Here is a 20,602-nt window from a genome sequence, read left to right on the forward strand (position 1 = left end):
ACATCATGAATACATCATGAATACATCATGAATACATCATGAATATATCATAAATACATCATAAATACATCATGAATACATCATGAATACATCATGAATATATCATAAATACATCATGAATACATCATGAATACATCATAAAACAAACATAAAGAAATGAAAACAACTCATGTGAATTATTGTATATTTAGTTTGAAGTGTTTTAACTATTAAAGTAGGAAGTTAAATAATATTATGATTACATAATAATCTACTATAAGGATTTAAATTTCATTGTCAAACATGTAAAATCAGATCAAGAGAAGAGATTTGAAGCAGAAAGAGAAAAATAAATATTTCATAAATCACAAATCAACTTTGGTTTTATACGTAAGTAACGAATGAAAATAAGTGAGATAAGAAGAGAAACGATCAAATCATTATTTTATGTATGCAGTGAAACTTTATTCTAAATGAAGAGGAACTTCATTTATATGTCCAAACCTGATGCCTACAATACCCACAATGCAACAGGACAGACTTGGCTTTTCTCAGACTCTAGTCCTGCCTTCAACACCCAGGGTTCACATTCCAGTTCCTCCTCCTCTTCCTCCTCCTCTTCCTCCTCCTCCTGGGAGGTTTAAAGAAACACTACGAGAGAAAACCAGAAGAACAGAGTCGACCTGCAGCTTCTCACAGTGAGTCTGAATGAACCACTTCTGTCTGGGACCTTCTGGTGATTGTTACTGGGACTACTGGGACCACTGGGACCACTAGAACCACTAGAACCACTAGAACCACTGGGACCACTAGAACCACTGGAACCACTGGGACCACTGGAACCACTGGGCTGTGAAAGGAGCGTTTCAACAGACTGAAGTGAGAGAAGCTGATTTGTTGACAGCTGTGCTCTGATTCCTGAATGAATGCAGCTGTTGGTGTTTGCAGATACTTCAGTACACAGAGTACTACCTTAATTACAGCTTCCAGGTATTTGTAACTCGATCACTTCCTCTTTACATTTTCAGAGTAATAATAATAATTACATGTACTTTTCTTTTAAAGGCAAAACACTCAACAATTTGTTACAGTTTGATATGTTGTGCTCTTTTGTTTTGACAAGTAACAAAATGTCATTAATTTGATTTTAATTTACTTATTTTTAACGTCTTTAAAACGTTTCCTCTAAATGAGGCTCTGCTTTGTAAATCAGCTTCACCAAATGATGATGATGATGATGATTCATTCTTCATCCCACAGAGACACTCACTCAGATTACTGGAATTCTTTTGGTGAATTATAAAAGCAGAATCCTGCAGTTCCTCTAACGGCCACCAGGCGCTGCTCTAAAACACTTTTTTTAACGTATAAAAACACATAAATACGGTTGTTAAAGGCAAAAATGATTATTAGATCCTGTTTGAGTTGTGCCATGAAATAAACACACGGTGTTTGTTAATTTGAAAGATAATTTTGCACGTTAAGAAAGTCTCATTTTGTCATAAATAAAGTACAGTAGACTGTGAAAATACGTAATAATAAAGATGACACACCTAAAAGCGTTGTCTCTGTCTGAAGCTACAATGTGTTTGGTACCAGAATGTTCTCTCAACAACATAGTTCTTTCTCTTCACTGATCAAAAGAGTCGCTGATAAAATACATCAGTTAAGATCACGTTACATTTAGGAGCATAGCTAGCTAGCAAGACAAGCGAACAGCCATGTTGGATACCCGAAAGAGGCGTTTTTTCGCCTCTCTATATAAGAAGTGGACGAAGTCATTATGACGCCATATGGTTTGTGGACTACAGTTTTAAAGACTTTAAGTTTGGCCTTTTGGCCGTCGCTATCTTGTTTTTTGCAACCAGAAGTGACACGAGAGGGAGGAGCTACAGACAACCGAATGATGGATCGGACATTTTTAGGAGCAAAGTTAGTGGTAACTTGTTGTTCAAAGAAGTAATGAGTAACTTTCATGAAGTGAAACCCCCACTGTAAAAGAGTTAAAGCTGTAACGGACAACTCCCAGACCGGACAATGCCGTGGTAGAGACCTGTCAATCACCCTGTAGCCCCGCCCCTAAAGCATCCCCTGCTTTATGGTCTGTGTGACTCTAAATGGACCATCATTTACTAAATGAACATCATGCTGTATTGAAGAAGACTTGAAACTAGAGATTGAGACCATAAACTCATGTTTACAATGTTTACTGAGGTAATAAATCAAGAGAGAAGTAGAGTCATTTTCTCATAGACTTCTATACAACCAGAGGAGTCGCCCCCTGGTGGACAGTAGAGGGCAGCACAATAAAAAGGTGTTTTTATCCTGTAGTTATTCTTTAAAACAGACTCAGCGGTCTTTGTTGATGGAATAGTTCTTCAGTTAGCTGTTGTTTTTGTCTAACGTTGAAAGACTCGTATTTGTGTCGGACGTTTTGGTTTTTGAGTTGGAAGCTTGTTTTGTTTCATCGGCTCTGAGGAGAAAATGTCTGTTGACATTCTTCTGCTGATAAGAAATCTCTTCTTTCCTGTTGATTCATGCCTCTTTCTTCTTCTCTTTCTATTTCTGTGTCCCTCTTGTTTCTGTCTCAAGATGCTTTAGTCTCAATCCAGAAATAATTATTATCGCTCATCAAAAATGATCGATATTACGTTAGATATGATTAATTTATTAGATACAATTATAAATAATAAAACTAGACACAATCAATTTAGACCAGCTCCTACAAAGTAAAAGCCTGATGTTTTTATCTGTTGGATGGATTTTAAATAAATATGGTTCATCATTCAGGATGATCTGTAATAACTTTATTGATCCTCTGACTTTTCATCATAGCTCCATCATCAGGTCAATATGTTAATGTGTCCAACACTTTAGCTAATGTTAGCATGCTAACAAGCTAAGCTAAGATGGTGAACATTATAGCTGTTAAACTTCAGCATGTTAGCATGCCAACCCAAAGTGATGGACGGGTCAAACAACCAGGACTTTCACCCAGGAGACAGATGTTCATGTCTCCGGTTAAACCAAAAGTCAACGTTGACTTATTTCACGTTTTACGTAACAAGCTAATTTATTTAAAACACAAACAAAAACACAAACTTGTTTTGTTACACTTCACATCGTTACATTTTACTTCTATAACACATTTTTGCACGTTTATATATTTTTTCCAACACTTTGTTTTGTTCTGAGTTCATGTTATATACCTTCATGTTTATTCATATCGACTCAGAGGCTCTAAAGACAGCAAACTTTAGACCAGATCCACTCCTTCTCTTTTTACCTTTCACAATAAAAGCCCCTCTGTATATTTAATATTTGAAGTTCTTTGTCTTGTTTTTTCGTCACCTCCCCGTTGATTAAAGTTCTTTAGAATGGTAGTGATGACCATCGATAAGTCCTCTGATTACATTGGGTGTGACCTACAACAAAGGCTGGAATCAAACCGGTAACGTGGTTTTGTGGCGTGCGAGCAGAGACAAACATAATGAAAAAAGATTATTTGATTGGAACATCAAGGGAGTTGTAGTCCTGTGCAACAATGGACTACACGTTAAAGACACAGAGTCTGTAGAGACACGTCACATAAATACAAACAAAATACGTTTTTTTACCGTTTTCCTTAGTTTTGTTTTCATTTTTTTGACCTGCTGGATCAAAACCCTGCCGATTATTTGTCTTTTATAGAAACAGGAAGTAGTGGCGAGGTGTTCATGATCAGAGAAACTGTGTTTTGTATCGTACAGGTTTAGTTCTGGTCCTCCAGTCTCTCCGTGTGGTGAACGTTGAATCATGGGGGCCAAAGACCTCAACGTGACCTCTGACCCCGAGGGGTCCCGACCTCCTGCCCGACGCCGGAGTCCTTTCAACAGCATCAAGGTTCGTCTGCTCTCATTGGTTTTTAAATGGAAATATTTTGCATTCTGTATTAAAAAATAAGATATTTAACAGAAATAATACAAAGATTACTTTTTGTGTGAAAAAAAAGTGAACAAGAAATTACAACAATTTTAACTTTTTTTTCTGATTTAACACAGAAGTTAAAAGTCTCTTTAAAGTCTGTCAGTGTGAGATTCTCCTCCATCACTGATGTTGTTGAATCAGAAATGAAGGAAAACAAATCTGTCTCCTGTACAATGTTATGAGTGTTGATGGAGCTGCTACAATGTTAGCATATAGCTTAGCACCGATCAAACCAAACTCAATTCAGAAAACAAGTATTTTAAAAGTTATTTACTTGTCGTCTTGTGGAGAGAACTAATGAATTCAGACTTTTTACAAATCTACATCATCATGTTGATATTTCGGCATCTTTTTTATCTGTTTCTGCATCTTTTTTATCTGTTTATTGTAATTAAAATAGTTTATTTTGGGTTCATACAGCTGCAGTGTGAGGCGATTAGTTTCCACAACATGAACTGCAGCAATCTGACGTTTGTATTTGATTCAGCAGATTTAGTGTTTAACTTCAGGACTTGTTGTTGCTTTGAGGAGAAAGTTGACTTCCTGAAGTTCATCCTGGTTTTGTTCTCTGAAGTCACAAAGGTCAACGTTTCCTCTACGAACCAAACCGATGAGCTCATCGTGTCGTTAGTCTCTCATCATGCCTTCTTAGTGTTTTTTGTTTTTATTAAATATCAGGATCATTGATTTATTGTCAGGATCATAAATGAATGAAGATTAAATCTTATTTGATAAATTAAGTGTTTTCTTCCCTCTCCTCCTCCAGTTCTTTGTGTTTTGTCACAGTCTTCTTCAGCTGGCTCAGCTCCTGGTGTCTGGTTACATGAAGAGTTCCATCTCCACCATCGAGAGACGTTACGGTCTCTCCAGCCAGAAGTCTGGTCTGCTGGCTGCTTTCAACGAGGTCAGAACCACAACGTCCTCTTGTGTCCTCTTGTGTCCTCTCATGTCCTCTCTCATGTCCTCTCACCCTCTCATCCTCTCGTGTCCTCACGTGTCCTCTCATGTCTTCACACGTGTGTGTGTCCAGGTAGGGAACACGGTCCTCATTGTGTTCGTGAGTTTCTTGGGGAGTCGTGTTCACCGGCCTCGGTTTATTGGAGGCGGAGCTCTGCTGGCCGGCCTCGCCTCGCTGCTGATGGCGCTGCCACACTTTGTGGGCGGAGCCTACGACTACACCGACCGCATCAGCTGTGAGACCACAAACACGCACACACACACACACACACACACACACACACACACACACACACAGTTTCATGGTCCCCATAAAGCTTCTGGATCTTGTAGATTCATTGACCGCCTCTGATTTTTTATTCTTTATTCGGATAAATAAAAAACTGAATCTGGTTCACACTTTAATGAACCATTTCATTCAAAATAATGATAATAATAATAATTGTAATTATAATAACTATAATTATTATTATTATTATACACTTTACAAAGGGGATAATAAATTAAAATGTTAAATAAGAAAATGAGAAATATTTAAAAACATAAATCACAGAAATAAACAATTAAGCAGTGATGACAGACGTAAGAGTATAAATGTATTAAAAAGAGATATACAAATATATATTATATGAGTTCTGGACTCATATAATATATATTACATGTTGGTGTTAAAGTGTCTTTTTTTGTTGGTCACTTAAAGTGAGTTGAGAAGAGACTTAAATGAGAAGTTTAAGAAAATTCTTAAAAGAGAAAAAGGTAAAAACTTCCTCTGAAATAATGAAATGCTGGGTTTGCATTGTAAGATATTATATCTCCTGTGTTTCCCTGCAGCCTCCGGTGAGAACACCTCTGGTCTCTGCCAATCAGAGAGCCCCCTCGCCACCTCGTCCTCCAATCAGAGCTGCAGCCGGCAGGAGAGCCCCGCCCAGCTGGGGGTGTACCCTCTGCTGCTGATGGGTCAGCTGCTGCTGGGCATCGCCGCCGTCCCCATCCAGCCCTTCGGCATCTCCTTCATCGACGACCACGCCAGCAGGAAGAACTCGCCGCTCTACCTCGGTAGCTTTTCACTCAGACTCCGGATCAAGAGACGTTTTTATCTAAAGTGAAAAAAGTTTATTTAGTGTTGTTAAAGTGGTAGTGCTTCCGTACACCAGAGTCCCTTTAGAAAACCTCTCATTCTACTGCAGCAGGGTCCGACCCTCCCGGTCCTGGTTCTGTCCTCTTCCTGTTTGTACTTTAGGCTCCGCCTCTTTTACCGCCCACCATTGCATCGTTCTCTGGAACCAATAAGAACCAGTGTGAGGCTGAAACAAAGACACCAGTTACTCTCAGACTTCCTCATGTATGTGGGAAATGTCTCAAATAATTAAACCGCTGAAGACGATATTTGGTTTCATTCAGACACAAAAACATTAGAAGACTTTTAACAGTTTGGTTTTTTTATCGGTATCTTCTGCTGTTGTCTTTTTGTTTGCTGCTTCTCTTCTCTTTCTGCTCCCACATTCACCTCCATGTTTTCAGACTTCTGACGGTTGAACGTAGACGAGAACAAACCCAGTTAAAGCGAGTTAGCGTGAGATTTATAGAATGCAACCAGCAACAAATATACAGTACATATATATTTAATCTCACATTTCTACGTATTAAAACTCAATGATTGTCTTCACCTCTGAACTTTGAGTTTAGGTGATGTGTTTTAAATATTGATTAAAAAAATGGAAATATAATTTCAAGTCTGTATTTTGTGGTTGTTGAGATTTCCAAACCAAGAACATTCACATATAAAACTTAAAAATTCAGATAAAATATTCCTGATTTGTTTGGATGCAGAATACAAATGATTTTGTTTTTAGATTCAACATTTCTAGCTGAAACTAAACTTCTCTTTTGTTGTTCAGGAATCCTCCTCGCTGTGACCTCCATCGGCCCGGCCGTCGGCTTCATCACCGGCTCCCTCATGCTGCGCTTCTACGTCGACTTTGACAAGTTACCAGAAGGTGAGGAGACGAACTTCAAGTTAATTTATGACCCGTCCTCTAAAACCAGGGGGAGGATTTCCTGCATGTGGCAGCGACTTCTGAGAAGTTAAAACATTTCCTCACTTCAGATGTAGAAACATCTGATATTTAATAGAGATAAACAACATGTTATTTATTTATATATATATATAAAGTGACCTCTGTGAACTGTCAAATTATTTTAATAATGATGGATTTGAGATTTGGGGTCAGCTTTTATTAATTATTATTCTTGTTTATTATTTTCATTGTTATACTAATAATATCATAATAATAATAATTATTATTATTATTATTATTAATGTATTGATAATATTATAATTATTATTGTTTATTATTGTTATTATTATACTAATATTATTATTCTTGTGATTATTATAATTATTGTTCATTATTATTCTTGTTATTATTATTATTATACTAATTATTATTATTATTATTATTGTTATTATATCTTTTTACGCCCTGTGAAACCCTGCAGGTATGTTTTACATAATGTCTTTTCAAAATAAACCTCTGTGTGGTACGTCACTGGGAGTTAATGGGAGGCCATTGTTTTTTATGCGCTGGTCATTTAACTGTAATCTGTAGATTTCTACTAAATTCACCAAAAGATAATGCCTCATTTGCATATGTAAACATAACAATTCAGAAACCTTGTAACACAGTAACTCCTCCTCTTAGTGTGAGTGATGAAGTGGTGAAGCTTCATGGTGAATGTATGAGTTCATGTGTTCACTCTTCACCTGTAGAGTCTCTAAATGTCTGTAATGAACTAAACGTCTCTTTAAAGGACGTTTTCTCTCAATGAGTTTGTTCTCAGACTCTGATGATAAATCTCCTTCAGCAGCTCTTACACACACCAAACGTTACACGTTCATTCCTCTCTATGTGCTGAAGGTTCACACATCACTCACACACTCATGTATACATTTATTAATAAAAACATGGAGAACATTGATTATTTAAATGGCTGTTGACAGTATTTTATGATTTATGGATATCCAAATATCAAAAACCTTTGACTTTGGTATGTCAACAAAATGTATCCAAAGTTTACATTTACGTTCTGGAAATGTATTCAAATGAGATAATTACTCATTTGCATATGTAGCTGACCAACCGTAGGACAAGTTGGGAGAGCGACTGGATAGATTTATACAACATTAAAGATGATTGTTTTTCTTACTATTGAAAATTGGAGACATTTTTATAGGCTGCAGATGATTTCTCAAAGTAGCTGACACATTTATTATTTCTGTGGAGAGAAGATGAATATCAGCAACCTGAGCAGAATCATCGGAGCGTTTCTGGTCGCATCGTTTGACCTCGACTCATATTTCAGGATGAGTTTGCTGATGTTCCGTGAAAATGCTCCGGACGCCGTCACGCCTCTCGGATTAATGGAGCTTGACTTTCTTTTGAGCCTTGTTTAAACAAAAAACTATTTTTCTTTTCTACCATGTGTGATGTGTGACCGGATTGTGTGAGTCAGCAAGTGTGTGTATGTGTGTGTGTAGCTGTTTCTATGTGTTCATGCATGCATGTATAATATGTGTATTTAGGGGGTTGTTTTGCTTTATAATGCACCCGTTTTGAGGTGTGTGTGTGTATGTGTGTGTACATCTAGCTGTGTGAGGAATTTGGGGACCTTGACCTGGAGAGTGAGGACAGTTTGAATTGTGGGGACATTGTCTGGTCTTCTTCAAAGGGCTGTTTGAGGATTGCAATTAGGAAGTTTCAGGCTTGAGGTTACAATCAAACAAGTAACTTCACATTTTTTTTAAAGTTAGCATAAGGGTCCCTGTAATGCATATGCTAGTTCAGGTCCCCACAAGGGCAAATGTTTGTGTATGGGTGTGTCCATAAACAATTGAAGGAATATTTTGTCGCTCAGTTGGCCTTTGTTCTGCATAAAAAACAGTATTTTATTGCTAAGCCAGTCATTTATTGCTGAAGTGTTATGTGACTCATTAACAGTCAGCATGTTGTTTTATTGGTTGATGTTGAGCTTTGCTGCAGACATCAAACTTCATAAGAACTGAAGTATGTTCAGAGAAAGCCACATCTTCTCACTGAAGCAGATTAGATTCATGTATTTAAAAGCTTTCGCTGACACTTAAAATGTTCATACTGTTCTCTACAACGTTATTTAAACACTGAAACAACATTAAATATTTGAATTAGAGCTGACACAATTACTCAACCAATTGTTTCGTCATTAATGAAAAGATGTTCTGCAACTTTGTCTGTTTTCGTCTGTTCAAACCTGCAGCAACATCTTATTTAAGCTCTACTTCATGTTGGGAAACAAACTACAGATCAGGATACAAACACAATACAAAGAGATAATTATACCTGAGGTACATTCTGTCATCCAAACCAGATTAACCAGACCTGTTGAGGTGTGACGGTGGTGCTGCCCTGTTTTCTCTTGCAACATTTTTTTTAACCCAGCATACTCTTAAGATTAATTTATTCAGGTCACATGAAAGAAAATCCATCATTTAGCAGCTAAAAGAGACAGATGTTTCCCTCAGGAGGTGGAGGAGACCAAATGCAGAGCTAAAGGAGAGAAATATTGTATTTATCAGGTGACACAAACACAAAGACTCCTGCTGCCTCATCATGTTGATCTGTAAATGCTGGATGTGTAAATTAACAGCAGTTTGCTGACTTTCCACCTGAGAGGGTTTCCAGGGGTTTGTAGTTTTACTGCACATGTTTTTAAAGTAGCACGTCACTTGAGTCGGCGTCGGTTGAAGACTACAAGTTTGAAAAGTAAAAAAATGTGTAGAGGTCTGTAATTAGCTGCTCATCTCTGCTGGAGGCTACAATAGCTGCTAACTAGCATAACACACCACAATGTAAGAGCTACCGAACAGATAAAAACATACATGAGCTCTTATGAGCATAAACATTCATCAAATGCCATTAAACGTTACATGTGGGCGTTAATCAAAAAATGTTATCACATATATCAAAAGGCACATGAAAAGCTATAAAGCTATCATTAGCATAACATTACAGCGTGTCAATTTAGCTATTTCCTTTAAGCTAACATTAGCATCCTGTTGCAATATTAATAACTTCAACCAGCCTTTTACAGGTTCATTTAAATCAAATGTCACTTCAGTCGTTTATAAAGCACAGTGAAATACATAATACTTGTGCTCAATCGTTCATAAAATAACCTTTATATTGCAGAGGAAGTTCTTACGAACACATTTTCCTTCCGTCAATTTTCTGACTTCTTTAATGCAAAATCAAGTTACTAACTCTGAGATGACATTTGCATTTACTTGTGACAGAAGGGCTTCAAAATAAAATATCCAAAATAACAAAATAAAAGCTTGCAAGTATCTTATAAGGAACTGGTAAAAAAAAGGTTTATAGGAAAAAGTCACCTTATTAACAGAACTGTATAAGAGTAATTTACAACTGTGGCATTATTATTGCAGAGATACACAAATACTATTCATTATTTTATTTTAAATAACTGACGTTGGCTCTTCATTCCTCTTTGTTCTGTTTTTTTTTATACCTGATTGTGATGTTTGGCAACAGACAGTCACTTTCTCTTCTTCTTCTTCTTCTTCTTCCAGCCCAGATCGAGTTGACCCATAAGGACTTACGCTGGGTGGGAGCCTGGTGGCTCGGCTTCCTGGTGGCGGCCTGCCTCCTCTTCCTCACAGCGCTGCCGTACCTCTTCTTCCCCAGGAGCATCTCTAAAGAGGTGAGAGGAAGCAGGAAGTATATTCTGTATAAAGATTACCTTTAGACCTTATTATTGAAACCATGTGACAGTTTTTATAGAAGTTAGCTGGATATGTCCAACCAAATGTCATTAAATGTGTTTTTCAACAAGACAAATACAGATCAGAGTCAGAATAACAAGGTTTGATCAAAGATGATTAGGATGAAATATGTTTTTTAAATGCTCATGAACTGAACTCCAGTCAGCTCAACAAGTTGTAACAGGAATCTGTTTTGTTGGTTTTGGCTCAGTCCTTGAAGCAAAGTTGAAAAAAGTTCAACTCTGCACATGTTTTAAAAACGAAACAAGGTGATTGCTCAACAGTTTCCTTCTAAAGTGACAAAGCATCAGACGGAAGCCAAACTCCAGCACTTTCACTTTTAAACACACATTTCGTCTCAGATAAAGGACGTTAAACTTCTACACCAACACTTCTTTCAATACCTGAGGCTCTAAATATATCACACTTTTGGAGTTTGTCCACACTAATGGTGCCCTGCTGCTGCTCCGTATGTATTATTCTTACAGTAAACAAAAAGTTATTAACTTGTAAGTTCTGACCACAAGTCAATTTTAATTTCAGCTCTTTTCTGAGATGAAAGTGGTTTCTGATGGGAGGAAATACAAAATACTGTTTTTTAGGTAATCCGACATATTTTGACAGTACAAAATAAGCCTGTGTTTTTTATAATGATATACATATACAATTCTTTTTTACAAGTCAAAGCTTCACGTGTTAAAGCTGCATTATCACTACTGTCCACCAGGGGGCGACTCCTCTGGTTGTATAGAAGTCTATGAGAAAATGACTCTACTTCTCTCTTGATTTATTACCTCAGTAAACATTGTAAACATGAGTTTATGGTCTCAATCTCTAGTTTCAAGTCTTCTTCAATACAGCATGATGTTCATTTAGTAAATGATGGTCCATTTAGAGTCACACAGACCATAAAGCAGGGGATGCTTTAGGGCGGGGCTACACAGTGATTGACAGGTCTCTAGCAGAGACGTACACGGCGTCTCTACGTCACTCCTCCAAACAAGATGGCAAACTCGAGGCGGTCCACAAACCAACAACGACTACGTCCACTTCTGTGTTTGTATTGTTCACAATGACTTGTAATAGACAGAACTATCAGAGCTCTGATGACTGAGGGCTACATTTATAATGACCTCCAGACTGCCTCATGTTTGACATCGCTCTCAGGTTTTAAGATAAAACCCGACACACTCCTCTCTACAGAGAGAAGTGAGGAAACAATGTCTCTTTAAATGTTTCTTCCCACTTTCTCTTCGTCTGTTTTGGGATTGAATGTAGTTTACTTGCTTTAATTTTACAAAAAAAATCATTTAATGATCTAAATTATGTCTAAAAAGTGTGTTAAACTTATAGCCTTCTTGTTTTTACATCTTTACTGAAGATATTAAGTGAAACTCTCTCTTGCACAATAATTCAATTGAAAGTGACTGAAGTTTGGTTTCACTCAGCTGTCAGATAAGACTCTGGACTTTGGCTGCTGTGTGTTTAAACTCAGGGAGTCGTATCAGATAAAACATTGTGTTGAGCAACCTGCTGGCACCGTCTCTTCATTTCTTACAGGAATCGTTTGCAGTGGAAGTTTTTTTTTGTGTGTTTTGGAGCCAAAACTCCTCCTCAAACTGAGCAGCACTGAGAACGTGTTCAGAAGAAAAAGCAAACTGGTTCCACACATTCATTATAGTTCATAAAAGGACAGAGTTTTAAATCACAGTGTTGTGGCCTCGGCTCCTTTTGTAGCAGCTTCACTGTTCGATACTTCACGACTAGTCGTCAGTTTCAGCGTCTGTTCTTCAGCAGACACATTGATGATAAAGTTGACATTTTTTACAAGCATAAAATCACATTTGCTTCTCATTTAGATGCTAACAGAAGCTTTGGTTACCTTCTCTGTCATTTCAAATATCAGCCTTCACCAACATGTGTTTTTATTTACTCTGTTATGATTTTTATCTGCAGCTCTGTATCGACTGCTGGTGAACATTTACCACATTTCATCCTCGTTCAGGTGTCTAAATATGTAAATGAGAAGAACTATATTGTGGATTTGGCTGCATTGACACCTCTCTAGGTTACGTACCATCCCTGGTGGATGAAGCCTCACGTAGGTTGACTGATAACCAAAGAGCTTCACCTCGAGGCTCGGCTGTCTTCTATCAGACGTTAAAATAGACAATAAACAAAAGACAAGCCTGGTCATCATTTCTTCCTTAGACCACCATGTCAGGATGAAAAGTTATCTATCTCATGTCTCAACTTTAAAACTAATGTGTTTATCCAACTGAGTTTGGTGTACATCTCTGGATGTCCTAACACAGACCACATAGCACTCACATGCCATTGAGAGGACACGTTTATCTAAAGGTTCTTACAGAGCCCGTGAGTGTAAACTTTCCCAGCATGCAGGGCCTCCAGCTGATTCCCTGTAAGCAGCAGGGACTGCAGACTGAGTGGTTTTTGGAGCCAGCATGTGATGTTTCTGCTTCCATATTTGTGCAGGACGGCGGCGACGACGACGTCGTAGAGTCCAGACCGGACAGCAAGCAGCAGCAGACAAACCTGGTCCAGGAAATCTCTCTTCTTCAGTTCCTCAAAAGTAAGAGTCTTCTTTTCCTCTTCTGTTTCCTGTCTGATGAGGCTGCAGCGGAGGCAACTAAAGGGCATCGACAGTGAACGGAGGTCACTGCGACTACACACAGTGTTTTAACATCAATGCTCAATCAAGACGCAACAGCAGCTCTTGCTTTCACATCTGCACTTATAAATAATGACCCTTTAGGTGTAAATGTCTCCGTCCATCAGACCTCATCCACGTTGCTGTCCTTCAGGTTTTCCTCGTATCGCTCTGCGAACCCTGCAGAGCCCCGTCTACCTGCTGGTGGTTCTGGCGCAGGTCAACCTGGCGGCGCTGCTGGCCGGCCTCGCAACCTTCATGGCCAAGTTCATTGAGAGACAGTTCAGCCAGACTGTCTCCTTTTCCACCATGATGATAGGTGAGGCTTTGTCCGTTCTGGATACATCATGTGTGTTATAGCAGTATTCAGTGTTATCAAACGGATTTCTTCCTCTTCAAGGGGGAGTTTGTATCCCGCTGGCAGTGCTCGGCACCGTCCTGGGTGGAGTTCTGATGCGACGGTTGAATCTTTCGGTCAGCGGTGCGAGCAAGTTGTGCACTGCTGCCATCCTGCTCTGCATGTTCTCCTCCACGCCGCTGTTGTTCATCGGATGTCCCACCCAGAAGATCGCAGGGGTCTTTCCTCCCAGGTAGCTACACCATCACGTTACCTACACTCAGTGCACAGAGGCCTGATTTGACCTGTTAAAGGGAAGTCACTTCACCACTGAAATGGCACTGATTCGAACACTAACGGGGAACTAATTTCAAAGTTGAAAGGGAACAAATTTCACTACTTACAGGAGACTAACTTGAACACTAACAGAGAAGACATTTCCACAGGGAACTAACTGCATCACTGGTAGCAAACTAATTTCACTATTTACATGAGAATAATTTCCCCAATGACGATGTAAGGGAACTCATTTCACCAGTGACACAGGACCAATGTCACCATTTATAGGGAACTCCTTTGAAGGATTGTGTAACTACATGCCTTTAAAACTTCAAAGTTTGATAACGTGTGTGTGTGTGTGTGTGTGTGTGTGTGTGTGTGTGTGTGTGTTTCCAGCAGTGCTGTGTTGCCGTGCAGCTCTGGCTGTCGGTGTCCTCAGGAGGCCTTTAACCCGGTCTGTGGTTCTGATGGTGTTGAGTTCAGGTCTCCCTGCCATGCCGGCTGTATCACCGTAGCAACAGATCCGAACAACAATGCCACAGTAAGAATTATTTCATCACTTTACTTTAAAATGTAAACATTCTGTTATCATACATTCAGAGTAACTACAAATGTACACCAATGAACTATTTCATGCTTTACTGTAAATGCATGTGCTGTGCAGCTTTGTGTTCGTGTGTTTCCGTTTAGAGCGTTTCTTGGTCTGAATTCTCTGTCGTCTCATTAAGAGCTGCAGGAAACAGACTCTGATCTTCTCTTCCTCCAGATATAAACTACAACCTATATTCTCTCTCTTCATCTCACTGTCTCCCCCACAGTCACACCCTGTTTGCATTCCAACTCATTCTCATTCACTGATTCATATGTGAAGTGAAACAAAGCATTCTGTGAAACCCTCAGCGAGGGTCAAGTTCAGGAAAACTATTTAACTATTTAACTAGATGTGAGGATGGATGGATGGAAGAATGATGGATGGATGGATGATGGATGGATGGATGGAAGAATGATGGATGGATGGATGGATGGAAGAATGATGGATGGATGGATGATGGATGGATGGATGGAAGAATGATGGATGGATGGATGGATGGAAGAATGATGGATGGATGGATGATGGATAGATGGATGGAAGAATGATTGATGGATGGATGGATGGAAGAATGATTGATGGATGGATGATGGATGGAAGAATGATGGATGGATGGATGATGGATGGATGGATGGAAGAATGATGGATGGATGGATGGATGGATGGAAGAATGATGGATGGATGGATGATGGATGGATGGATGGAAGAATGATGGATGGATGGATGGATGGATGGAAGAATGATGGATGGATGGATGATGGATGGATGGATGGATGGATGGAAGAATGATGGATGGATGATGGATAGATAAATGGATGGATGGAAGAATGATGGATGGATGGATGATGGATGGATGGATGGATGGATGGATGGATGGATGGATGGATGGAGATCATCAGAGAACCAGATGACTTCACCTTCATCTTTAGCAACTCTGTAGAATAACAAGACAAACAAGGCAACGTGTCTTCTGATTGGTGCATTTTATCTTGTCAATGCCGTCCGGTGGTTTTGTTGACTGACTTTTATTTCACAGTCAAACATGAAAAAGTTTAAATAAAGAAAGTCCACTTTTCAATATCAGTTTCAAGTTCAGGCTGCACAACATCTGCAACATCAGAAAGTGAAACTGAAAGCTCACTTCCTGTCACGGTTAATAGCAGCGTTATGATTTGTCACTGAAAATGATTCAGCACATGTAAACATGACGATGAAAGTACAAGTAGAATGTTAGACTAAAGATAACCAGATGTGCAGAAAGTGACATCACGTTTGATTGGCTGGTGGAACACCTCACTGTTAAAGTGAAATGTTTCTGTAGATTCATTCATTTTTAAATATTCATACTGATAGAAATCCTCTGAAGAAAGAAAGTAAAGAGAGTGAGATGTTGTTCAGCCAGAGGACAGCTGGATGAAATCTTACTCTGTTGGTTTTTACTGAACTCTCTCCTCCAACATGTTTTCATGATGCTTCCCAGGAAAACAAATGATCCAAGAGGGGTTTGAGTGAATGAGGGTTGAAGGAAACGCATCCGAGAAGTTACGACTTCCTCCCCCACAAGCGGTGAAACAATCGCGAGACGTCATGTTTGTTTTCCCTGGAAGCAAAGAATATTCATTTCACATGAATCTCACAATGAGAACATGACTCTACTTCTCTCTGCTGTCCACCAGGGGGCGACTCCTCTGGTTGTATAGAAGTCTATGAGAAAATGACTCTACTTCTCTCTTGATTTATTACCTCAGTAAACATTGTAAACATGAGTTTATGGTCTCAATCTCTAGTTTCAAGTCTTCTTCAATACAGCATGATGTTCATTTAGTAAATGATGGTCCATTTAGAGTCACACAGACCATAAAGCAGGAGATGCTTTAGGGGCGGGGCTTCACAGTGATTGACAGGTCTCTAGTCCCTCCTCCTCAGTCCATATATGTCTTATCTACAATCTTCCTTTGTTACGTGTTTCAGTTCAGAGAACAATATCTCAAAGCTGCTGTTTTGAATGTCTCCTGAGGATGAACCCTTTATCATTTCATGATCCATCCTGTAGTGCCACCATCAGGACACACGTCACACGCTTAGCTCCGCCCCTAATGAGACTCTCAGATCACATCAGGATGGTGTTTGTTGACCCCGTCTGTGCAGAACTACGCTGAGTGTCGGTGCGTCGCCGGTCTCGGCTCCGCTGCTCCAGGAACCTGCGGCAGCGGCTGCTCCGGCCTCCTCCTCCCCTTCGTGGCTCTGCTCGGTGTCACCAGCTTCATCGCCTCCTTCTCCCAGACGCCGTCCTACATGATGATACTCAGGTAAGAAGGTCTGAGGCTGGTGGCCACCATAGATCCCTGTTAAAAACAACTTTCACAATTAAATCTTCAGATGTTCATGATTCACTCACAAATATATTTACCATATAAATCAGAGTAAAAACTAATTCACTGGTTCACAGATAAATCTCTGAGGATTTCTCACAAAGGGATTAGAATCGTGGAGCAAATTCACTTTAATGGACAAAAGTCAATTTATCCTCATTCAACGGTTCGTTTGATATCCTACAAAAAGCTGCTAAACACAATAAAGATGATGAAATACTGAGTTATGTTTCATAAAGATGATGAAATACTGAGTTATGTTTCATAAAGATGATGAAATACTGAGTTATGTTTCATAAAGATGATGAAATACTGAGTTATGTTTCATAAAGATGATGAAATACTTCGGTCAACCCTCTGCTGGATGAAGGTCAATCTTCTTCTTTCTAAATAGATTTTGTGGGTTAAATACACATTTCACTGCATTACTTTCTGTAGGTACGGAGCTATGAGCGGTGTGTGAGAGACACACACCTTTATGTATAAACTCACAATGATTATTGGACCAAAAACAACACCGGAGCTCTCTGTGTGAAAGTGAAACACCCAATAAAAGTCTGCGAATCATTGAAATGAATCCCAGATGGAGCAGAAAGGAAACCGTTGGGGGAGGTTTGTAACCTGAGCTCCAGGCTCACCTGTTCCTCATCTGATGATCAGCAGCTGCTGCTTGAAGCCTCCTCACAGGCTCAGTGTGTCGCCTCGTTCGTCTCCACCGTGACGTTCAGCAGGAACTCTGAGCCTCCAGGTTTAATCTGAGGGTTTAAAGCGAAGCAGCAGGATCGTTAATATATCAACCAGACTGCAACGATTACGTTACACAAAATTAATCTCATACAAAATAGGTTCTTAAAAGCGGAACGTGAGAATATCAGCTGTGTGATGTTTCACACTACAGGAAAAATAATCAACAGCAAATATACAACAAATATTAGATATCAGATGAGTTCGGTCCAATAAACGTGGATTGTTTATCTGATGGATGAAATGAATGATTTTTAGTGAGAATCTACTCATGACCTGTTTAATAATGTAGAATTATCTCAACACTAGAGTAACTCGATTACTTTACTTTTGGATTCAACACCAAACGTAGAAATAAAAACCAGAGAAAAGAAACGTTTGTGAATCAGAAAAGAGTAGAAACGCTTCTTCATCAGGAGTCAGTGGACGCGTGTCAACAGGACGGTTTGTCCTGGTTTCTGTTTGCTGGACGATAACGTCCCCAAAAAACATCATCTTTGAAAAACCAGGAAAGTAACTTTTTAACATCCCATAAATACCGTCCTCACTAACATCGTGTGGGACTCATGAAGTGTGGTAATGTTTGTGTACCGATCTTTATTTAAACATTGTAATCGTGCTAATAATCCCCATGTGTACTGAATGTGTAATCTGACGTAGAACGTAGCAGAACACAGTTTCCTTGTTCTCTGATTAAAGGACTGATCCTCGTAGTTCAGCTGCAGCAGAGTCCATAAACACACGGAAGGGTTTGAACCACTTCAGACACATTTTGTTTGACTATTTATTTGCATTTTGGAAAACTGGCCCCACCCACCAGCTGGTTTAAAAAGTAGTGATAATAATAATAATACATTGATTTTGTACAACACTCAAAGGCATTTTACACGGTAGAAACAGAAACAATAAACTCAATTACAATATGAACAAAAGAGAAGAAAAACACAACGAACATCACAGGAGAAAAGCAGATTTACAAAAGAATCACCAAAAATACATAATTTATTGTAACGGCAGCTGTAAAAACAGACATTATTGTCGGATTTTCATCTTTCCGACAGTCCTTGAACACATCGTGTGTGACAAACGCCTCTGTCAGTAAAAGAAGCCAAATCGAAGCTTAGAATTGTGATATTTCATCAAAAACACTTTATTCTACATTTGAAAAATAAAACGTTTACAAATAACTAGATTCTGTAAAAACCATCAAAATTAAACTGAAGCAATGATTGACTCGGCTGAGACCAACAGTGAAAAAGCTGAACTGCTGATAAAACAGCGGCTGTAAAAATCAGAACGCTTCAATATTCATAAGACGTCGGTAACAGTGTTGGATTTATAGATTCCATTGTTTTCCAATTTTTGCAAAAGAAGTTGTCAAAGAAATTCAACTTGACCTGTGGTCTTTATTTATTTTATATATATATTAAAGAGAATATCGAGGCCACAGAGATCAACAAACACATGTTTCATATCTGTGTGTTCACATTGAATTGATTGATGTTTTTCTTGTTCCCGTGTCTCCGCTGCAGGACGGTGCCCACGGAGGACAAGTCTTTTGCAGTCGGGGTTCAGTACATGCTGTTCAGAGTGCTCGGTGAGTCGATGAGTCGGCACCTTGAGCAAGGCACATGATGTCTGTGGTTAAAGTCTTAAACTTGAGATTCACTAAACAAGGTTGCACCATTAAAACACTTAAGAAACGTCTCAGCTCGTAAACTCTGAAGTTAGCCAGTGAATCTCAGTGTATATGTCTGGGGCTTTTATTGTGAAAGGTAAGAACAGCAGGAGCCTTTGTCTTGATTGAAAGGATTAATAAAGTTTGCCGCCTTGCTTTGGACTTCGGAGCCTCGTTTTGAATACGTCCGTTCCTCACAACGTGATCAGTCGACAGTTGAGAAAAAAAGAAATTGACGCTTTTTCGCGTCAATGTTTACGTTCCGTGTGAAAGTACTAATGAAAACATCGGTTCGATAAAATATATATACAGTTTATAATGTGAGGGACATATCGGATTATGCTAAGCTAACTGACATTAGTCAGTATTAGTGTTAGCGACATGTGATTGGAGGTTTGATAGATTCACGTCAGATGTGTTGACAAGTTTCACCTGGCAGCTAAACTCTGCACAGTTTATGAGCTAAAACCTGTTTTACTTTAAGTTACGACTTTCATGTAGTGGTGGTTCTGTCGCCCCCTGTGGTCTAACGCGGTAGTGTCTCTGAGCACCAGACTCCCTTTAGAAAACCTCTCATGTTACTGCAGCAGGTCTGACAGTCTGCCCCTCTCAGTCCTGGTTCTGGTTCTCCCGTGTTTCCCTTCCCGTCCAGCAATACGTCAATAGTGATGTCACTGCAATCATTGTGTGTGTGTGTGTGTGTGTGTGCAGCCTTCATGCCCGGCCCGGTATTGTACGGCAGCGTAATCGACACCACCTGCATCCTGTGGGGCGAAAAGTGCGGCAAGCGGACTTCCTGTCAATACTACAACCTGGACCGCTTCAGACAGAGGTGGGTCCTTCTAAACTGGATTCAACTTTTAACTGTGAGCGCCCCGAGACCCCCGCTCACCAGTTCATACCTTATTTATATGTGTGTGTGTGTGTGTGTGTGTGTGCAGGTTTTTGGGTCTGCAGGTGGTCTTCGTGTGCGGGGGTCTGCTCTGCTTCCTGCTGACGGTGGTGGTCCTTCGGCGGAGGGCCAGACGCCAGGAACCACAGCCGGCGGGTAAAGAAGGCTACGAGCTGGTGAGTGCTTTGTCTAAAGAGAAAAGAGCGGAAGACCTGAAGACCTGAAGACCTGAAGACCTGAAGACCTGAAGACCTGAAGACATGAAGACAAGAAGACAAGAAGACGAAGAACTCTTATAGACACCCGGACCGCAACATGGAACA

The 20,602-nt window shown here is 39.5% G+C and overlaps 1 protein-coding gene across 3 annotated transcripts in view; it reads left to right on the plus strand.

The window, feature by feature from the left end:
* The first annotated feature begins 664 nt into the window (after nt 1–664).
* slco2b1 (solute carrier organic anion transporter family, member 2B1) overlaps nt 665–20,602 on the plus strand; it is a 20,997-nt gene continuing 1,059 nt past the window's right edge. The window contains exons 1-15 of one of the 3 annotated variants that reach the window (XM_079172411.1): nt 665–969; nt 3,729–3,861; nt 4,712–4,849; nt 4,976–5,138; nt 5,734–5,958; nt 6,801–6,899; nt 10,526–10,656; nt 13,214–13,310; nt 13,543–13,707; nt 13,789–13,978; nt 14,401–14,545; nt 16,742–16,902; nt 19,242–19,306; nt 20,099–20,219; nt 20,329–20,602. The exon at nt 20,329–20,602 is cut by the window's right edge and continues 1,059 nt beyond it. In XM_079172411.1, the coding sequence (XP_079028537.1) occupies nt 3,775–3,861; nt 4,712–4,849; nt 4,976–5,138; nt 5,734–5,958; nt 6,801–6,899; nt 10,526–10,656; nt 13,214–13,310; nt 13,543–13,707; nt 13,789–13,978; nt 14,401–14,545; nt 16,742–16,902; nt 19,242–19,306; nt 20,099–20,219; nt 20,329–20,503 (1,962 nt within the window). In that variant the 5' untranslated portion in view covers nt 665–969; nt 3,729–3,774 and the 3' untranslated portion in view covers nt 20,504–20,602. Of the gene's footprint in view, nt 970–3,728; nt 3,862–4,711; nt 4,850–4,975; nt 5,139–5,733; nt 5,959–6,800; nt 6,900–10,525; nt 10,657–13,213; nt 13,311–13,542; nt 13,708–13,788; nt 13,979–14,400; nt 14,546–16,741; nt 16,903–19,241; nt 19,307–20,098; nt 20,220–20,328 lie in introns of those variants that run through there. The other 2 variants (XM_079172412.1, XM_079172413.1) reach the window with 2 other exon arrangements.

This window comes from Pholis gunnellus (assembly GCF_910591455.1).
Source record: "Pholis gunnellus genome assembly, chromosome: 13".
In the NCBI taxonomy this organism is placed as follows: Eukaryota; Metazoa; Chordata; class Actinopteri; order Perciformes; family Pholidae; genus Pholis; species Pholis gunnellus.